The sequence below is a fragment of the Onychomys torridus genome, chromosome 22 (genome assembly GCF_903995425.1).
Source record: "Onychomys torridus chromosome 22, mOncTor1.1, whole genome shotgun sequence".
NCBI lineage: Eukaryota > Metazoa > Chordata > Mammalia > Rodentia > Cricetidae > Onychomys > Onychomys torridus.
Window position 1 is genome coordinate 7,150,089 of NC_050464.1, and position 21,575 is coordinate 7,171,663.

Sequence of the window (21,575 nt, forward strand, 5' to 3'; positions counted from 1 at the left end):
AAAAGTAACTGAATGTTTCAGTGTCTGAAATGACATAGTAATGTAGTTATATTCTTGGCCAGGTTGCAGGCTTTTCTCATTTGTTTTTCCATATTGACTTTTGGGAATTTTAGATGGCATTGTCAGGGTAGGAAGCTGATGAACATAGTGGGTGAAAAAACAAGACAAAACAAAAAACAAAAAAAACAAACCTGAATCCTGAGGATGATTCTGCCATAACTATCCTTTACCCAGCACATTGTCTGACTGGAACTTCTCAGATTCACAGAGGTTTGAGAATAATGTGTATCCCTGGATCCTGATGGCCTGTGACCTCTCAGAGGTTCTCTGTGCCTACCATACCCAAGATTTAGACAACACTTGTACAGAGAGGCCTTCAGCTTGTAGTTCACAAGTATGTTTATCTGGAACACTGTGGGGAGAGCAGGGAGGCTGCTGCCTTTGCTTTTAGAAAGACCCCCGGCACCATGTAAAGTGACCTGGAAGAGAACATACTCCAGAGAAATAAGAGCACAAGCCAGCCAGGAATGGAGTGAAGGAGACTCTCCTAGAGGCCTAGCCATCTGGATCTGTGTATGGACCAAGGAGAGTCCTCCCACTTCTGATGAGTGGACTTGGGAAGTATGTGTCTATGACTTCACAGTTTGTCCAGTGTGTCTTCTCCTCAGAGTCAGACAAGCATAGCTCTGGCCCAAGAAAGTAGTGTGAGTAAGGCTCATTCATATTCTTCCCTAGAGGTTGATAGCACCAGTACAAAGTAACTCTTCATCATGGCACCAGTTGCCATGGCACCAATGCCATCTTCAGTTGATAGTACCAGTACACAGTAAGTGACTCTTGCATGACACATAGGTGAGAGGTCTCCCACCGTGACCGGCTGACTGGGGTTAGGTGGATTAGGAAGCACAGTGCCAGTGAGCTCACTCTTACACATGGAACACCCAAGACTGGGAGGAGACTGGATTTCTGGGATGGAGGATGCGGGAGGGGCTGGGCTGGCATATCTGAGAAGCAGCTGTCTGCAAATGCTTCTGAAAGCATGGCTGGGTCACTTGTACACTAGTGACAGCTGAGGCCATGTGGGCTCTGTGCTCATTTTCTCTTTTCCCTTATTCTACCAGGGCCTTACTGTGTCATCCATTCTCATCCACAGCTGTTCAGCTTGCCATAAGAATTCCTTTGGATCTAGCCACTGACATATAGACCAGTAGTACATTCTGTGATGGTTTCATATGGCAGTGGCAGTCATTCCAAACGAGTCCCTCTGTTTTTCTACTTATATTCATCAGACCTGTGTGGTTTCTGAGGCAAGTAGGTTGGCAGAGAGATTCTTGTCTACCTTTATCAGAGAAAAGTGTCAGAGATTTAGCACATGCCCCCAACTATAAGAGAGCTGGTCTTGCAAACCAGGTGGTCACCTGTTGATTTCTGGAGGGAGGCTCCTTTGCCCTGGAACAGTCTCTGTTGCAGGAACTCTGCATCCTCCCAGAAGAGCCAAAGTGGAACACTTTGGCTGGTACAATTTCCCCTTGTGCTAATATTTTCCAGAACAAATACAGGAACTAAAATGAAAAAAAGAAAATGATTTTTCTCTGTGATTAGCAGATAATCAGATTACTCTGGGGATTAGATAAAAATAAACCCTCTGTCCCTATAATTAGTTACTGTATTGAATAAGTTAATCTTTTCTAAGAGAATTCAAAGTTAAATCACAGAGCTGGAGAGATGCCTTCATGGGTAAGAGGGAATACCAGCACTGTTCTTTTAGAGAACATGAGTTAGAATCTTAGCCCCAGCCATCGGCCAGCTCTGTAACTGCAGATCTGACACCCTCTTCTGGCCTCCGTGGGCACACACACGTCGTGCACATTTGCACAGACATATAAACAAAAACAAAACCTGTTTTAAAAAGTTAAGTCATATATAGGATTTGGCTGAGGGAATGAGTAAAATAGACCAGCATGAATCCAACAACAGAGTAGGTGTTCTTAACTCGAGGAGGAAGTTAGTTCGCAGGTGTTCCCTCTGAGCGTTCCCTGGGGAGCCAGCATACTCTTGACTTGTTTGGGGGTTTAATATTTGGAGCCCCTGAGAGCAACCTGGTACCGTTTATTTCCACTATTTTGTTTCTGTTTATATCTTTGCAAAACCATGCAACGGCTTCTCCTTATATGTCTGGTTTTATTCACAGGCCATGTCCTCATAGAGATTTCCAGCATCCACAAGAAACTCAATGAGACTCTTGATGAAAATGTACGTGGACAGTTGTTATATTTTTTTTTTTTATGTATTTTTTAAAATTTTTGCCTAAAACTCAAATATGATGTGAATTTTTTTAATTTTCATTTTTTAACAGTTCAAAAAATTCCATAAGGAGATTATCCATGAGCTGGAGAAGAAGACAGAACTTGACGTAAAGTATATGAATGTGAGTGCCGTTTTCATCTACCTTGGCCAACACCTGAGCTCTCGGCCTAGGAGAACTTTTACAAACACACAGAGAAAGAGAGAGAGAGAATTAGTTTTGTCTACTTCTGGAAGCAGGGTGGAGTTTGGGTGCTAACACAAACTGGAATACATAAAACTAACAAATTCCCTTTGGGTTAAGTGGGCTCGTGTTTGCCACTGCTTGGTATGTGTGTTAAAAAAGAGAGAGAGAGAGAGAGAGAGAGAGAGGCACCAGGTGGCACATGCCCATAATTCCCAACACTTGAGATAGGAGGAAGATGTTGAAACTAACCTGGGATATATTGTGAGTCCCTTTTTGTTTGTTTGGTTTGGTTGGTGTTTCAAGACAGGGCTTCTCTGTGTAGCTTTGGAGCCTTTCCTGGAACTCACTCCCAGATTGGCCTTGAACTCACAGAGATCCACCTCTGTCTCCTGAGTGCTGGGATTAAAGGCCTGTGAGTCCCTATCTTAAAACAACGAAAACAAAACAAAAAACACAGAAACAGGCTAAAGTAGTAACAAGCTCTGGCTGCTCCTCCAGAGGACCCACATGGCAGCTCACTACCATCTGTAAGTCTAGTTCCAAGGGATCTGATGTTCTCTTCTGGCCTTACACACATGGTGCACAGATGTACATACAGGCAAAATATAAAATAAATTAAAAAAAAAAAAAAAACCACAGAAACAGCAACAACAAAACACAGAAAAACTACTGGAAATCACTGCTTACAGAGGACAGTGTTTTCAGAGAACATGCTAGTATGACAGGACGTCTGTGTCTGTATTCTACAGCTGGATATGATTGTACTTAGGAGAACACCTGTGCTTTGTGGCTGCATGCCTGTCCCACAACCATCCATCCAGGCAGTTTGTAGGCCTCCCTTCACCAGCTCCTGGTCTCCCAGGACTCAGGCTCGTGACATCTCCCCTTTCTGCTGTAGGATGCTTACTTCCTTTTGTCATCCAAAGCCTCCCCCACTTTTTAGTATGGTCTCCCCGTGTTACCCTTCCAAATCATCCTCTCCAGAGATCTTTATAGGTCTGTAGCTATGCATACACAGGCCATGGGGTTACACACACCTGCTGAGGTGGACTGAATGTTGTGCCTTTTACATTCTCTTTAAACAAATCAAATAAAAGATTTATTTGTGTGTGTATATGTGTGAGTACACATACACACAGGTTGGAGTTGAAGTTAAAAGTTGTAGGCCAACTGACATGGATGCTGGGAATCAAATTCTGGTCCTCTGCAAAAGCAGAAAATGTTCTTAAGCACTGAACCAACTTTCCAACCCCCTCTTGCTCCCCTTCACTGTCCTTCACAGGATCTCATGGAGCCCAGAGTAGACTCACACTAGTATGATGATGATGACCTCAAACTCTTTATCCTCATTCCTCCACCTCCCAAGGGCAGAGGTTATAGGCATGCACCAGCATGCCCAGCTCATTTTCTAATTTGTATCCCTACAAAATCCCTATATCAATATTCTTATGATCATCTTACAGATTTGATGAGAAACATGGGTTTATGGGTTTATAGAAATTAAGTACTGAACTCACATGGGTAATGAGGAAAGAAACTATTCTAGTTTCTTTTCTTTTTTTTCATAGCTGAGGACCGAACCCAGGGCCTTGTGCTGGCTAGGCAAGCGCTCTACCACTGAGCTAAATCCCCAACCCAGCTATTCTAGTTTCTTAAACACTATGCTATACAGCACCCTGAACACTCATGAGCAATTGCACTTATTCATTGTATCTCTTGAATTGTAAATCATATAACAGCCAGTAGTGTGTGTGTGTGTGCATGCACACGTGCAAGTGCACAGCTGGGAATGGAACCCAGCCTGACATATGCTACATAAGCACTCTACCACTGAGTTACAACTCTAGCCCTTTAGTATTGTGTAGTCGCCAAAGCACTGACTACACAGTGTCTAAAAAAACTTTGAAAAAAGAAAGAATTAAAAAGAAAAGATTTTTATCTTTAGAGAGCTGTTCATAAACAGAAACATTAGAACTAACAATGCCTAAGAACTCAAGTTGAATGGAGGGGGTCCTCTGGAGTGTGGGTGTGAGAATGGTGTGGACTGACAATCTTAAGCCCCAGCCAGAATGGAGCCATAGGAGTGTGAGGATGTCGAGGCCAGTCAGCCACACACAGTGGAAGTGTGAGCAAAAGTGAGTACACAGCAGCTTGTCTGGTGGCACAGTATAACAACATTTCACTTCCAGGCTACTCTAAAAAGATACCAAGCAGAACACAGGAACAAATTAGATTCTTTGGAGAAATCTCAGGCGGAGTTGAAGAAGATCAGAAGAAAAAGTCAAGGAGGAAGAAATGCACTCAAATATGAACACAAAGAAATTGAGGTGAGCTTTTCATCAGTATTTTTCTTTGTCAGTTTATTGTGTGTACAGTTTAAGGGGAGGCTTACTTCAGTCATCTATACCATATCACTCCCTTCTGTGCTACTGCTGAGGTGAAATAGAAGCATTCCAAGCAAGTGTGGTGACACATGCCTGCAATCCCAGCTCTCTCAAGGCTGAGTTGGAAGGGACTTAACTTCTAGGCTAGCCTGTGCTACATGGTAAGACCCTGTGTCAAAAAAAGAAAAACAAAGCATGTGTAAGCCGATTTAGTATTGCAGGGCTTTCCAGAGTTAAGGTCACATAGCACATGGTACTTACAGGCATCTCCCCTTAACTCAGGGGAGGGAAGGCACCTTTTAACTAGCATGATTATCCCTCCTGTTTGTGTGAGATAGGACCTCACCGTGTAACCTGGCTGGCCTGAAACTCTCTGTGTAAGCTAAACTGGCCTACAACTCACAGAGTTCTAGCCTGCTTCTGCCTCTCAGGTGCCAGTATTAAAAGTGTGCACCACCATGCTTGACCTGACTGTCCTCATTTTATCATGGGAAAATGAAGCTTAGGTTAAGTCCTATAATTGGTACATGGAACGGTGATCAAACCTGAACCTTCTAGTTCCAAAGGATTTTTCAGTAGAAGAGAGTCATCCCTAGAGTACAGAGTTGTATTATGCCAGCTGCTCAGTGGGGAATGTAAAGCCTTAAGTAACCTTTCTCTACATGAGTCCATGTCTTTTTTGTTTGTTTGTTTTGTTTTGTTTTTGAGACAGGGTTTCTCTGTGTAGCTTTGTGCCTTTCCTGGATCTCACTCTGTGGTCCAGGCTGGCCTTGAACTCACAGATCCACCACAGAGTGCTGGGATTAAAGATGTGCACCACCACCTCCCGGCCTGAGTCAGTGTCTTTTTTGTTTTTAAGATTTATTTATTTATTATGTATACAGAAGAGGGCACCAGATCTCATTACAGATGGTTGTGAGCCACCATATGGTTGCTGGGAATTGAACTCAGGACCTCCAGAAGAGCAGTCGGTGCTTTTAACCTCTGAGCCATGACAATGATACCTGCTCAGACTAGGCTACAAGTATTTTGTCCAGTGTTTATTTGCATTTTGTGTTTTCTCCATAATCAAAGTAAACTGAGTATAAAGATGGCTGGTGATAAATGTCATGCCATGCAGCAGCCAGATGCCTCCTGTCATGCTTCTATTATTTATTTTCATAGTATGTGGAGACTGTTACTTCTCGCCAGAGTGAAATCCAGAAGTTCATTGCAGATGGCTGCAAAGAAGCCCTGCTTGAGGAAAAAAGGCGCTTCTGCTTTCTGGTGGACAAGCACTGTAGCTTTGCCAATCACATACACTACTATCACCTGCAGGTGAGTGTGCAGCAGTGTGCACTAAGTGTGGCAGGAGCTTAATCTTATAGGCAAAAGCCCTCGAGGTGCCGCTCCCTACAGATAAGCATAGGATAGAGCTTTACAGAAATACAGATGGACTGAATAATCAAACATCCACTTATCATTAATTTCATAATTATCCATATTTAAAATCCCTTGTAAAAATGACACATTTAGAGCTGTGGTTGTAACTCAGTTAGTAGACTGCTTGTCTAGCATGCACTGGGTTTGATTCCTAGCACACTGCATAAACTGGGTACACACCTGTAATCCCCAGGAAGTGAGGCCAGGAGGATCCTCAGCTACATAGTGAGTTGAGGCCAGCCTGGGCTTATGTCTCCAAAGCAAAACAATAAAAATGCATTGTCTAAAAAAGTCAACTTTCGGTAGGCTCCTATGTATCTTGGGTGTTACTGGCTTGACTAGGCTCAATCTCTGGGTGGTTCTAGATGATCGTGGGAATCAATAGGACCACTGGCAGCTCTGCCCAAGGCTACAGACACCCTCTCCCCATTCACAGCCATCAAGACACTGAGTTTTGTTACTTTTCACTTTTTTTAAAAAAGATTTATTTATTTATTATGTACACACATGAGAGGGAGCCAGATCTCATTACAGATGGCTGTGAGCCACCATGTGGGTGTTGGGAATTGAACTCGGGACCTTTGGAAGGGCAATTGGTGCTCTTAACCTCTGAGCCACCTCTCCAGCCCCACTTTTCACTCTTGTTTACAGTCAATTACTTGTTACTTTTTTTTTTTTTTTTTGGGTTTTCGAGACAGGGTTTCTCTGTAGCTTTGGAGCCTGTCCTGGACTAGCTCTGTAGACCAGGCTGGCCTCGAACTCACAGAGATCCACCTGCCTCTGCCTCCCCAGTGCTAGGATTACAGGCGTGTGCCACCACCGCCTGGCTACTTGTTACTTTTGACTCTTGTTTACTCATGATCACCTCAACCAGATGGCTGATTTAGTTCCCTCCTCCTGACAGATGCAGCTGTGGGGTTAGAGCCCAGGGACAATTCCACGGCATGTTAAATTTCCCTTCCTCTTTTTTTCCTTTTAATTTTCTTGGGCCTATGTAAGCATCCTAAGCTAGCATGATTGAGGTCAAACATTCACTGTTGTTCATAAGCACGTGATTTAAGAGAGAATTCCGAAATATGAGAAGACGTTCTGCAAATGCTAGAATGTAAGTCAACTCTTTCGAGGGGAGAAACCCTGGCCTGTGTGTGTGTGCATGGGTCACATATTCTTTAAACGTTTTGTAACTCGAAGGATAGGCAGCTTCCTAATCCAAATACTTACGCTCTAAAATGGCTATAATAAAAAGTGCTGTCTCCGGTGTTTGCTTCCATGTCTGCCCAGAGTGCATTTACATGAGTAAGAGCTGAGCATGCTTAGAAGCCTGCAAGCTTCCATGATGAGGGCCTCCTGCTGTGGCAGAATGACAGGGTCACCGCTGTAGAGGAGTCCCTTCCTGTGGCAATGCCCCACAATGTCAGGAGGTGACCTGGGCTGTTTTCAGAAAGTTCTAGTTACTGACAAGGTCTTTCTTAGACTAATCTTTGGGCCCTCATAGTATTCTGTAGAACAGCATAGACCAATCCTGCTTCTTTTTGTACCAGAAACTTCTTCAGCTATTTGAAAACTGTTTTGTGATCCCCCTTGTTGCAGTTAGAACATTCTAGTCCTTCCCCTAGCCAGTGCTAGCAAGTAGTCTTCAGTATGTCACTCCCCAGCCTGTAAGGGTCAGAAGTGGTTGGTGTGACTTTGCAAAACAAAACAGTGTTGTTGCCTTACAAATAGCTTCAGGGATGGAACCCTATGTCCTTTTCCAACCTGAGTGCTGCCCTGGAAAAGGAGTTCACTGGAGTTTTTGGGAGCCTCTGAGAGTTAGTTCTACTGAAGGAGCAGAGCTAGGCTCCTGGGAGCACGAACAGCTCCTCAGCTTCAGCTCCAGAGTTGCAGTGTCTCTGCTCTGGCCACTTGTCTGCTTTGTGCTGCCACCCCACTACTGTGCAGAGCCAGGTAGACTGTTGACAGGAGCACCCCTCAGCACTAACACATCCCTACCTGCTCCCCCATCCCCACCACTCCACCTATAGGCTGCATAGGCTCTTTCCCACAGGTGGGCGTCCTGGAACGAGTCCATTCATTTCACTTTCACTCCGTGCATCTTAGCACAGCAGAGCTGTTGAGTTTAGAAGGACTCACGGAGGGGGAGGGGGGGGGGCGGTGATTGTCCTTTCCAGGGCCATTTGGAAAATGAAAGACTCTCATATTGGTTGCTCAGGTCCTCCCTTTTAGCTTTTGAATGGCTTTATTGTTTTGTTTTTGAGATGTACATGAGCACACACACACATCTCATGCATACTCAGCATGTACTCTGCCTCTGAGCTATTCCCAGTCCCAGCAGGATTCTTTTTTTTTTTTTTTTCAGTTAGGAGAACTAATAATATCTTTATTGAGCCTGCTTACAGAGCATGGGTGAGGGGTAACTGACAGGAAAAAGCCATTTCACCCCACCCCTCCTGTTACCCTAACACACTGTAGCCTCTGTAGCACCACCTGAGACCATGAGACAATTAGGGCAGAAGTACAAGTAATGCTGAGGAAATACAGGAGGGAGCAGCCTACACCTGTCTCTCCCGCCTCCCCCAGCAGGATTCTTAATCATTTACGTCCCGTTAACTGGAAGTTCTGTATTCATGCTGAGAAAGCAGGTAAGTTCCCATTAGGTCCTGAGCCTGCCTCCTCAGCAGTCATGACAAGGTAGATGTTCCTAGTTGCTTAAACTGTTGCTGAGTTAGACTCTGAGCCCCGACTCCTGGTTGCAAGTCTTAATACATCAGTAGAGATACTGTTTGAGGCAGCTCTTGTCATCTCTTCAAACAGTGCACCTTTGTCTTTAACTTTGTTTCTTCTGGATTTATAGTCTGCAGAATTACTTAATTCCAAGCTGCCCCGGTGGCAGGAAACCTGTTGTGATGCCACAAAAGTACCAGAGAAAATCATGAACATGATAGAAGAGATAAAGACACCCATCTCCACACCAGTGTCCGGGACACCACAGCCTTCACCTATGATCGAAAGAAGCAAGATGGTAGGAATCAGTCCCCTTTTGTGCATTCACTAGTATGAGTCAGTTCATATTGACTTGGAGGACCAGGACTGACTTCAGTGCTAGACACCATGAGCCCTCTTTCCTATTCTTAGACCCCGTTTCTTCCCCTTTTCCCGCTTCCTTTAGAACTAGAATTGACTGTGCAGATGTTTTATACTCTGCTTAAAACTGTTATGTTTTAGAAATGTCATTATTACTGTATTCCAACGTTATAAGTTTATCACCAATAAAGACCGTATAGCTGTCTGAGAGAACTGACTAAAAACCCTGGTGCCATTCAGCACCCGGAAGACTGCAGCGGGAGGATCATAAGTCTGAGGTAGCCTAATGAGACTACCCAGTGAGACCTTTATCCAAAAGAAGAAAAGAAATTATATGTCTGAGAATTGAATCAAAATAATGTAGGCCTTGTTTGGGAATCTGGGTGAGGGCATATATGATCCAAAATTGGCCATAAATTAATTGTCATCGAAGCTATATGCTTAACAAGTTAATATAACACATTCAAAATTCTTTAATCGAATGTAGACTCCGGAAGCCAAGTAGTGAGTGCTTATGAAGGAGCCTACCTAGATGTGTGGTGGCTCACACTTGGGAGGCAGAGATAGGTAACTCTCTGTGAGTTTGAGTATGGCCTGGTCTACACAGAGAGTTCCAGGCCAGGCAGGACCACATAGTCAGACTCTTTCTCTAAATCAATACATTTTAAAACTAATAATACTTTTAAAATAATTCACAACTAAGAAAGTGGGGTTTCTGCTATATGATAAAAAGCAATCCTAGAAACCTGTATTAGTCTCTCATATTGTTCTAATATTAGACTAATAAAGATTTTTTTCTACAGATTGGGAAAGATTATGACACCCTTTCTAAATACTCACCAAAGATGCCCCCTGCTCCTTCAGTCAAAGCTTATACCAGCCCTTTGATTGATATGTTCAATAACCCAGCAACAGCTGCACAGAGTTCAGAAAAGATAAACAACTCAGCAGGTAAGAGATTTAGTTTGATTTGTTTTATGGAAACTTATTAAATTGTTCTATTTAATTTTTAAGTATTTGTTTTTATTTATGTGTATGTGTTTGACATGAATGTATGCGACATGTGTGCTAATGCTTTTAGAGGCCAGGAGAGGGTTTTAGATCCCCTGGAGATGGAGTTGCAGGTATTTGTGAGCCACTCAATACAGATGCTGAGACCTAAATCCAGGTCCTCTGCCAAAACAGGAAGTATTCTTAACCTCTAAACCATCTCTCCAGCTCCCTTTTTACATTTTAAAAAATACTTTTTCAAATAAATTTTTTGATAAATGTACTATGAGGGAAATGCAGACACACAGGTATAGTGGAAACATACAGCCCTGGCTTCGAATAACTTATACCTCAAAGAAATAAGGCTGGAGCTGAGAGTGTAGCTCCATAGTAGGACATTTGTCTAGCATGTGTGAAGTTCTAGGTTCCACTCCCAATATATAGTGGGAAGGAAATAGGGAGGGAGATGAACTAAATAAGGTCTAGTCTAGACCATAAGACATTTAATAAGTGACATGTTTCTATATAGCACTATTCTATCTACTGGTAGATGTCTACAGATGTCTACTGTTGAGACATATTTTTTTAAATCATGTGTGCCTGTGTGTGGATATATGCACATGAGTACAGTGCTTATGGAGGCCAAAAGAGGGATAGGGTCCCTTGGGGCAGTTTTTTGTTTTTGTTTTTTTGGGGTTTTTTTGAGCTGAGGATCGAACCCAGGGCCTTGTGCTTGCTAGGCAAGCATACTACCACTGAGCTAAATCCCCAACCTAGGAGGAGGTCTTAAATACAGCCTTACAGCACAATGGGAGAACCCTGGAGGGCAGAAGTTCCTTCTGATGTTTTACAATCTTGTATCTAAGCTGTTAGCGCCCAATATGCAGGATACACAGACAAAGAACTTCCCTTAAGCATTCAGGAGGGTGGAATCCCACAGTGAATTAGCATAGGGAGGATATCAAGGTCAGGGTCAGCAAGCAAGGCAACAGTTACCCAAAACGGGGGCCAGGGCCCTACAGGTTCCCCCCCCCCTTTTACTAAAAAATGAGCTTCTGACTTAGGTTACGTGGGATGTCAGCAGGTCTCCTTACCCGTCATGGAGACACCTGTCCAGGCCACACAGGCGTTCTGTCTTAGGTTGGTAAGTGCCCCCCAGGCATTACCCGTCTCTGAATACTCATTATCATACAGGCTCAATGGTGTGAGAGCTCCAGAGTTAACTGTTGCCAAAGATCTCTAAGTGGCCCTGGGCTTGCAATCTGTGTGTTCGACACAGAAAAGACCAACAGAAGTCTTAACCCACCCATAGCCAGTAGGCTAAAGGCAGCTGAGCCATTCCCTTCCTTAACGAGCCTTACTGCAAATTGGAGTCCTTGTAAGATGGTATCCCTAGAGCAAATGGAACTTGAGTTTGTAAATTTATAACTTTCAAAGCCAATCGAAATGTATATAACTACTGATTTAAATTTGTCATGCCCAATAGAATGAAAGATTAACTAACTGTGGTGGCTACTTTTGTGCTAGGTGTAGTAACCAATTATGAAATGACAATCTAGGGGCAGTTTTGAACTGCTTGCCATGGGTGCTAAGACTTAATTCAGATTATCTGCAAGTGTAATACTTATTCTTAACCAATGAGCCACCTCTCCAGCCTGAGAGGTATTGTATTTAAAAATAAACAGGATAGACTCTAATAATTTAGTTTCACACAATGTTCCATATCTGATCACTCCCTCAGTACAAATCTGATGGCAGTCAAGTTGTGCTCTGGAGAGAACTCACAGCTTGTAGTATTCAGCTGTAGGGGGAGCTGAGAGATTGAGAAGAGATTTCTATAAAGACAACCAGGATTGCTCAATGAGGGATAATAATAGCTTTTGAAGAAAGTTAAAGTATATAATTCATTCAAATAACTCTGGTTCTTTTTGGTAAAAGTCAAGTGAAAATCCCTGGCAGATTTAGTGCTGAGATAGTTAGAGATATGTTAAGAAATAGCAAAATGTGTATTGTAATTGTTACAAAGATGCAATAATAAAGCAGATATTTTAAATCCCTATGCCAGTTTCCCATTTTCTGGAGTGGCACATATCAGCCTGTGTTTAAGATGAGAGACAGTGGTGGCATAGTATCCAAGTGTAGGTGCCTCCAGGGACTATACTGCCATTTGCCAGTTGTGATCTGGACCAGTCTTGGAACTCTTGAGCTTAATTCCCTTGTCTGTCAATATCAGCAGTCACAGAGCCTTCCTATGATCTGGACCAGTCTTGGAACTCTTGAGCTTAATTCCCTTGTCTGTCAATATCAGCAGTCACAGAGCCTTCCTATGGAGGTGGCTGGTAGCTGTATTGCACTGAGATTCTTGACAAATTCTCAACCAAGGGAACTCACATGTCTGTGCTCAGGCGAGAAGGCAGAATACCAGCCTTCCCAACTCACCCCTTTTCTTGTAGCACAGAGAAAGGCAGTAGGTCTGAGCTGTGGCCTCAGCGTCCTCCGTGCCAAACTGAAAGCAGTATAGTGTGGGCACTTCACCAGGGAAAAGAACTGGCCTGGCTGCCATGGCGCAGGGGAAGCTGACACACTCTTGCTGGGCTTCCCTTCTTACAAGTGCTTTTGGCTACAGGGCTCCTCTGCCCTCTGTGAAGGCTCCAGGCCAAGGCATACCTGTTTCCTCCTCATGGGCAATGTGAAAGGCCTGGAAATAGGCCAGAATTTGTTTCCATAAAAGGATCGTGTGGGCACAGTACAGAAACAAATGGTCTTCTGGGGTTACTCACTGAACTTGCCTGCCAAGCATTCTTTCACCATCATTCATTCCTATGCTCACTTCCACAGACACCTCAGAAGATCCCAGTTTACAAAGATCGGTTTCTGTTGCAACCGGACTGAACATGATGAAGAAACAAAAGGTGAAGGCCATCTTCCCTCACACTGCTGGTAACAACAAGACCTTACTTAGCTTTGCCCAGGGGGACACCATCACACTGCTCATCCCCGAGGAGAAGGACGGCTGGCTCTACGGAGAGCACGACACCACCAAAGCGTGAGTTGGCACAAACCTCTCTGCACCAGTTTCAAATGGCCCTCACTTCTGAGAGCTGCTGTCTTCCCTGTGAACTGCAAGTTGTCTGTGGTATAGGAACCCTTTATTCTTCTGTAAAATGTGGGCAGCTGCTGTTATTACATCACAAGCTATTTGGTGTATGTATAGATAAACTTGGTACAAGAATAGATTATTGGGCTGGAGAGATGGCTCAGTGGTTAAGAGCACCGACTGCCCTTCCAAAGGTCCTGAGTTCAATCCCCAGCAACCACATGGGGGCCCTCTTCTGGCCCGCAGAGACACTTGTAGACAGAATACTGTATACATAATAAATAATCTATTCTTTCTTTTTTAAAGATTTAACAGGTCATATTACGTCACTGCTGACAAAAGGCATAAATGTTTTTATATTTATTTACTTTGTGTGTACATGCATGTGTGTGTATATAATCTGGAGGTAGGAGGACAACTTCCAGGAATCTGTTCTCTCCTTCCAGCATGTGGATTCCAGAGACCATCAAGCTATCATTGGGTGGGTGTCTGTGTGTGTAGGAGACACCTGTAAAAGCCTCCATTTCATTCAGCCCGTTTGTGAGTGGCTAGCATACCCGAGCTGTCGTCAGGATGTCCCCAAATATGAGTACTACTTACGTGCCTGCCTCAGGTATCACAGATGGGTCTTTTTCTTTATCTTCACCTTTAGGAGGGGTTGGTTCCCATCATCATATACAAAGTTGCTGGAAGAAAATATGAAGGAAGCTGTGTCTGTGCCTACACCAAGGTAGGGGAGTATGGCCTGGCTCTCCCAGCAACTGGAAACTTACCTTGACCCTAATGTCCCCAGACACATGAGAGTTACAACCTAGGTGTGCAGCCACGCTGGGGTTAACCTTCATCACTTGTGTGACAGGAGACAGCGGCTGCTCCTCTGTGGTTTTTGTGGTCCACGAGCTTCCCTAGCTCTCTGCTGCGACCAGGCCAGCCCAGCCCACCAGCTGCAGTGCTCTGTCCGCAGCACGTGTTCGCTGTTTCTTAGCAGCAGCCCTAGCCCTGTGCAGCGTTCCCGTGAAGTGTTCTCTCACCTGAGTTCCTGACCTAGTGCTGTGCTTGCCCTTCATTCTGTGTCCCTCCTCTGTGGGTCTTTTTTTTTGTGGGTTTTTTTTTTTTTTCCGAGACAGGGTCTCTCTGTAGCTTTGAAGCCTGTCCTGGACTAGCTCTGTAGACCAGGCTGGCCTCGAACTCTCAGAGATCTCTGTGGGTCTTTTCCTGTTCACCACGTAGGCGTCCATGCTCCTCGGGATCCACCCTCAGTCCTCCACTGTCTGTTCCCCGGGCTGTTTCATTTTATTGATTAATTTTGGTGGGGGAGGAAGTGGGTGGCATAGCACGTGTATGGACATGTATGACTCTTGCTGGAGTCAGTTCTTTCCTTCCATCATGTGGGCTTCAGGGCTCAAACTCAGGTTGTCAGGCTTGGCACCTTGGCACCTCATCGACTCACCAGCTATAGTTCATTTACCTTTATACTTGCAGCTACACCAGTGGACCTCCCTGTCACCTCCATGCTGAGAATCCCATTCCTCAGTCTAGGTTGTAACAGTAGAAACAGCCATCTTGGAGCTGGAGAGATGCTCAGGGTTTGAGAACGCATTCTGCTGTTGTAGAGAATTGAAGTTTAGTTCTCAGTCAAGTGGCTCACAACTGGTAAACATACATTTAAAATCTTTAAAAAAAAAATAACCATTTCTCAGCAATCCCAGGGGCTTTAAATTGCTGAACACAATGAGTTCTCACAACCCTGTGAGATAGGGCTCCACTTTAAAACTGGGGAAACTGAGAGGCACAGGGAAGGAAGCTTTAAGAACTTGCCAAGGACAGAACCGAGACTGGAACTCAGTCATAACTCATCCAGGCTGAAATGTGGATATTCCTAGCTGGCTGCCCAATGGACCCTCAGAAATAACATGTCTACACTGAACTGGTCATCTTTACCATAAACTCCCTCATGCATGCTACTTTCTGGCCTCTGAACCCTCAAATGCCATGCTCAGCATCCTTCAGGCCTTCTCCTCATAAAGTATCTCCATATGTTCCTCTCTAGCAGAGTCTAAAAATGCCATTGTACCAAGAAGGAAAAATTATCATTTTAGGGAGTAGGTAAGAGTTGTTTCTTGAGGGTCTCAATATATAGCTAAAGATAAATACAATGTATATAAACATGCACACTTATGCATATAAACTACTATGTATGTATGTAGTGCAATGTTGTAATCGCCTTTCTTCACCATTTCTTACATGTGAATGGATGTTTTGGTTTCATGTATATCTGTGCACCACACGTGTGTCCAGTGCCTTCAGAGGCTAGAAGAAGAGGCATTGGATCCCTGGAACTGGTGTTACAGATAGTTGTGATCCACCGTGTGGGTGCTGGGAATCAAACTGGAGTCCTCTGGAAGAGCAGCCAGTGTTCATAACTGCTGAGCCATCTCTTCTAGCTCTGACACATCCTTTTTTGTCAAGTTACTGCCCACTACCCTAGCCTTGACCATGGGATGTTTGGGGCATAGGGGTGCAAGTGGCATGACCTTATCTGACTTGGCCCCCTAACCTTTGGCTTTGAGCCCTGCACCAGTGAGAAGCATCAGTACTGTGGACCTGACTGAGAAGAGCAACGTTGTCATCCCTCCTCCTGACTACCTGGAGTGCCTGTCCATGGGAGCCACCTCAGACAAGAGAACAGGTGCTCCCAAGACTACTACTTCTACCTTCAAAGCCCCAGTGTCCAAACCAGATGCCACATCCACATCTCCGGTGAGTGCTAACTAGAGGCCCTAGCTCTCTCCATGGCTGGTGGGGGATAAGGCCATTGGGTTCACTTCTTCATAGACACATGCTCCCCCCAACTCCTCAATTCTGTGCCTTCTTTCTTTCCTTTTTACTTTATCTTGTGCAGGACAATTAACAGTTTGTTTGCTAGGTATTATTGGAACTTTCATGTCTCCTTGCTTTTGTCTTAGTCTTTTATTCTTTTAATCCTCTTCCTCTGCATTTTTTTCCTTTCCTGTTGTTTTCTGAAAAGGGGAGGGACTAAGCTTAAAAATGGGGACTTGGTGCCAGCCAATGTGCAAACATTGTCTTTAATCCTAAACTACCTCTAAGAAGGAAAATGGAGGGCTTGAGCTCCTAGCCACTTCTTTGCCCTTGGCAACTGCAGGTGGAGTGTCTACAGAGCACCTGGCACACTGTGGGCTCTAGACAAACAGGTGAGGCCCTTACTCCTTTGAAACATAGAGCCTAGTGATTGGAAGCAGATAATAAACCAAAACCGGTTAAAAGCCATACTGAGAATGAAAATAGGGGGAGGTACTAGTGGATAGGGTGACATCCTAGGTGGATGTGACAGGTTAAACTTATTTGAAGTTCAGTGTCCCAAGATGGAGCTCTGAGAAGGGGAAGAAAAGAACCATTCCAAGTGGGGAGCTGGCCTAGGCCTCCAGGGATTCCACTGAGAGTAGCATGCTGGGATGGCCTTCAAGCTGCCTCAGTGGGTGTGGGTTTGTAGGAAGGGACAAGACCTTCAGCCAGAGCTGGTTAAGAAGCAGGGCACCCTACTAGACACATTCCTACATCTGAGAGTCAGCCCTTCTGTCCCAAGTGTAGGGTACATCCAGGACAACAGGCATCACAGGGTAGCATATGTGGCTATGGTCTCTCTGAAGTAACATTCAAGCTGTGACAGGAAAGAACCACTGTGCAGAAGTCCCTGGGAAATGTGTATGAAGGCAGAGAGCAGAAAGGTTAAACATTGTGTGTGATGCACATACACAGGGAATGGAGCTGGGAGAGGACTGACTCTGGGTCAGGGGGCCTTCCTCCTGATGTCTTTCTCCAGTGAAGACAGAAGAGGGGAAGACAGAGAGAAGGAAGATGGCTGAGGAGTCAGGATGCATCCAGGCATAAGAGCCTGTTGTGAGAGAAGACAAAGCCGGGCATTGACTTGGCCAGTGTCTCCCATCTAGCTATTTCTACTTGCCTAATGGTGAAGGAAGATCAGCAGCTGCTGGGGTGGGTCCAGGTATCAAGCAGGTTTGACAAATTAAGTGTGCAGAGTGATAGTTCATGCACAACAGGAAAGCAGGGGGGTGGGCAACACCATGCACCCATTAAAGCTGCTGGCAGTGATTTGAAATTGTCACTGTGCTTCTCGGCTGCTCAAGTCCAGATGAGAAGTATCATCGTGTACCTTATTGATGGGATGCTTTCTGAGAAATATATCATTGGAAGTCTTAGGACTACAAACTCCATACACAGTCAGTCTGTCGTCACAGGAGAGGCCTCAAGCATGACCAAATAGTTGAGGATTAACTGAAGTCATAGTACTTGAGTTGGGAGGATTGGGGAGTTGGGGGTGTTTGTGTAGGCGTGGCTGTGGTTGTCTGAGACTAATCCATACCAGCTAAGGAGGCTCCATGGAATGTGAATGGGCTGGGGTAGTTGCAGGTGTCTCCTTGAGGAGTGTAATCAACAGCATGGAGAAAACTTGTAGGAAGCTGAAGAGTAGCAGAGAATAGGAAACAGAGCTAGCCTCGGGAGGATGAGTAGCTGAAAGTTATGTGTACCCATGCAGCACAGCCAGGTGTGGACAGAGCCAAGTGGAACCAGAGCCTGCCCTACTTGTATGTACCATAGCTTCTCCCCACCCTTTCCCAGTGTTCCTCTTGGAGCAGGTACAACTGAGTCCACGCCTCTTTTACTACTTGTCTTCTTGTTAGTTTGTACTATTGTATGGTCCTTTCTGTAGAGCACATGTATACTGCCTCCCATTTCTCAGGAGGGGTGCAATTCCACACTTTGCACCACAGCAAAAACCAATTACAAGGCAGGTTTTGTTGAGCAGTGCATGGTGCACAAGTGCAGTCTCTCAGTATATGAAATGGGGATTCTGTACAAAAAAACATGTGTCCGCTCTCATGTGAGCCTTGAGGATCCACTTCCTCCCTCTCCTCGGCTACAGGGCACATTTGGGCCCAGGCAATGAGAGCTTCTGAACTCCTAGTGTCTTGGCTTCCTTCTTAGATAACACACTGTATAACTGCACAAAGTCCAGGTTAGGGATTCGTGACTGTAATCTCAGCACTTAGGAGACCAAGACAGGAGAATTGCCATGAGTTCAAGATCAACTTGGGGTATTAGTGAGTCTCAGCCCACCAAGGCTGTAGAGTGAGACCCTGTCTCAAACAAACAATTGCATGTCACAACTTCAAGTCTGGCATATGGAGCCATTGTTCATGTTCTGAGTCTACAGTGTTTCCTCTACTTTTGTTAAACTTGCTGTTGTCTCTTATAGAAATTCAAATGTAATGCAAATAGAATAATGACCCTGCTCTCCGCTTTAACAGTTATCAGTTCTCTTACCAACCTGTGTCTTCCCTGGTTCTTCCATTCCTGGCTCAGTTTGTACTAATGCCAGACAATGTAAAGACTGAAAAAAAGATCCATTTCAAAATTATAACAAGACCAATATATGTTTAAAAAGTAACAATAGTTTGTGAACACCATCAACTAGTCACTGTTCTAATTCCTGATGATGTCATTAAAATATTGTTTATAAAGCCAGATGTAGTGGCACATACCTGTAATCCTAGTACTCAGGTAGTAGAGACTAGAAGATTTGAAGTTAAAGGTCATTTTTAGAGACTGGTTGAAGGGTTTGGGGGGACAGAGAGATCATGTATAGTACAGCCATTTAAATCTGGATCCAAATCAGCTCTAGACTTTGTAATTAGTCAAGAGGTTTCTTGAGTCTTTCCCATTGACAGGTCTCCCTTCTGTCTCTTTCCTTGCAATTATTATCATTGTATTATTATTATTGTTGTTAGTATTATTGTTGTTATTATTATTATATCATCATCATTATTTAGAAGAACCAGGTTGTTTGTCCTGGAGGGTGTCTCCAGTCTGCACTATGCCAATTATATCCATATAGTGCTTTTTACTGTGTCCCTCACTGTCCGGTTTCTGGAGCTCTGGCCCAGTCTCTCTGCTGCTCTTTAATCACTTGTCCTTGGTAGTCAGCATGCTTTCCCTTTTTATGATAGCAACAGTTCATTGCTGGTCACCTGGTTGTCTGATGTGTTCTAAGAGAAAAGAATCCTGACCAAGACATGTCTGATGGCATACTCCCAGATTCTTGGAGGATTGCAAGTTCAAGCCAGCCTAGGCAACTTAGTGAGATCTTTCTCAAGATAAAAAGGAGAGGTTGGGGATGCTGCTCAGTGGTAGGGCACATAGCACTCATGAGACCCTGAGCTCCATCCACAGTAACAACAACAACCTCCAGCACTTTGCCCATGGAACAGTTGCCAGTTGGTTGCTTGCTTGTTTTTATTTTGCATTGCTGAGGTTTGAACCCAAAGCTTTCTGTTTGCTAGGCATGTATTCTACCAAAGCTACATCCTTGCCATTTTAGAAAATTTAATTTTATTTATGTGTGTGTACTCACCCATGTTCCACACCTGTTTGAGGTGATGTTCATGGAGGCTGGAGGAGAGCATTTGATCCCCTGGAGCTGGAGTTACAGTTCTGAGCTGCCTGATGATGCTGGGAACCTCTTAAAAAAAACAGCAAGTGCTCTTAACCTCTGTGCCCTCTCTCTTCATTCCCAAAAACATGTTTTTTGCCTTCAGTACTCTTGTCACATGGATCATGTGAGCTGAGAGAGTAATCCTCAGTTCATGGAATGGACAAATTGACAAATCCAGTTTTAAAATAAAAATACTGGTTCAAAACCAAAAAAATAAAGAAGGATTCTCAAAAAAAAATTGCAGAGTGTGGTGGCACATGCCTTTAATCCCAACACTTGGGGGGCAGAGACAGGTAGATCTCTGTGAGTTCAAGGGAAACCTGGTCTACATAGTGAGATCCAGGACAGTCAGGGCTACATAGTGAGACCCTGTCTCCAAATAAATAAGACTGACTGACTGACCAGAGTCACATATTCTCAGACACATACAAATAAAATATAATCAATAATAATAACTTATTCCTCATTTAGCATTTTATAGTTTAAATAAGACCTGGCTTGATTTTTAAACCTCTTACTTGACTAAATCATAAGCTACTGTTAATATCGGGAAACGGAGTCAGTGTGGTAGCATATACCTGTAATAATAGCTTAGGAGGTTGAAACAGGAAAACTAAGTTTCAGGCCAGTCTGGACTAGATAGTGAGACTGTCACAAAAACACCACCCCTCCAAAGGAAAAGAAATTAGGAGTCTGCCCCCTCTTGTACAATGTCCCTGAGCCTTAAAGGAATGGCAGAAAACCCTGTTTAGTGCTGGGCTCACACTCAGGTCCACAGAGCAGCCACGGCTACAGGTTTTTGTTAGGATCAGAGTCTAAGTTTTATCCCAGTCCTTTTGTAAAATATAAAAATGCTAGTAACTACATCCTTACCGAAGGTACACTTTGAGTGAGGGTACAGCTCAGTGGTGGAGCACATGGGTAACGTGCACAATATCCAGGGTACCATCCCAAGCACCACACACATAATCATAATAGCAATAATCCAGGAGGCTAGGGATATAGCTCAGTGGTAGAGCAATTGACTAGAATGTGAAAAACCCTGGATTTGATCCCCCAGCACCATTCAAAAATATAAAAAGATAGATTTGTTTTGGTTTTCTGAAAACTAAAAAATATGAAAAGTTTTAGTAATGCTTATAATTGAATGTTAATCATATTCTGGAAATATATTTATTTTGATACAGATTTAAATAAATATAGACAGGTAGATGGATGGATGATACATAATTTTCAACTCCTGTCCCAACCTGACACCCACACATAGTGGAATGATAGCATTTCTCCTGCCACAACCAATTGAGCCGCTGTTCCTGGACCCTGCTGTGAGCTGGCCTGGCTGGATCCAAGGATGAAATGGGCTGCAGGACCGTGGGAATGGAGGAAAAGGGAGAGCAGAGAAGAATGACAGCCACTTCCTAGGTCTGCAGTGGACTAAGAAATACAGCTGTAAAGACTAGCACTGTTTATCAGCACAAGGAGGGGAAGGGAGCTGGGAGCTCTAACTGATAAGGCACATTCCACTGCCTTCTCTGATGTTTACCAAGGCCCTGATATGATGCAGGATTGCCTTTCAGT

General features: G+C 44.1%; 1 protein-coding gene and 1 long non-coding RNA gene across 2 annotated transcripts in view; one reads left to right on the top strand and one right to left on the bottom strand.

Moving 5' to 3' along the window:
* Baiap2l1 (BAR/IMD domain containing adaptor protein 2 like 1) overlaps nucleotides 1-21,575 on the top strand; it is a 98,019-nt gene that overhangs the window by 72,197 nt on the left and 4,247 nt on the right. The window contains exons 4-12 of the mRNA XM_036171987.1: nucleotides 2,192-2,253; nucleotides 2,357-2,428; nucleotides 4,681-4,818; nucleotides 6,040-6,192; nucleotides 9,149-9,316; nucleotides 10,182-10,329; nucleotides 13,207-13,414; nucleotides 14,118-14,195; nucleotides 16,036-16,225. Coding sequence (XP_036027880.1) covers nucleotides 2,192-2,253; nucleotides 2,357-2,428; nucleotides 4,681-4,818; nucleotides 6,040-6,192; nucleotides 9,149-9,316; nucleotides 10,182-10,329; nucleotides 13,207-13,414; nucleotides 14,118-14,195; nucleotides 16,036-16,225 — 1,217 coding nt within the window. The remainder of the gene's footprint in view (nucleotides 1-2,191; nucleotides 2,254-2,356; nucleotides 2,429-4,680; nucleotides 4,819-6,039; nucleotides 6,193-9,148; nucleotides 9,317-10,181; nucleotides 10,330-13,206; nucleotides 13,415-14,117; nucleotides 14,196-16,035; nucleotides 16,226-21,575) is intronic.
* LOC118572393 lies at nucleotides 14,080-19,988 on the bottom strand. Its single transcript, XR_004943490.1, has 3 exons — nucleotides 19,917-19,988; nucleotides 14,934-15,069; nucleotides 14,080-14,151 (listed from the first exon to the last, which is right to left on the bottom strand). It is a non-coding gene; the product is annotated as an uncharacterized LOC118572393 (long non-coding RNA).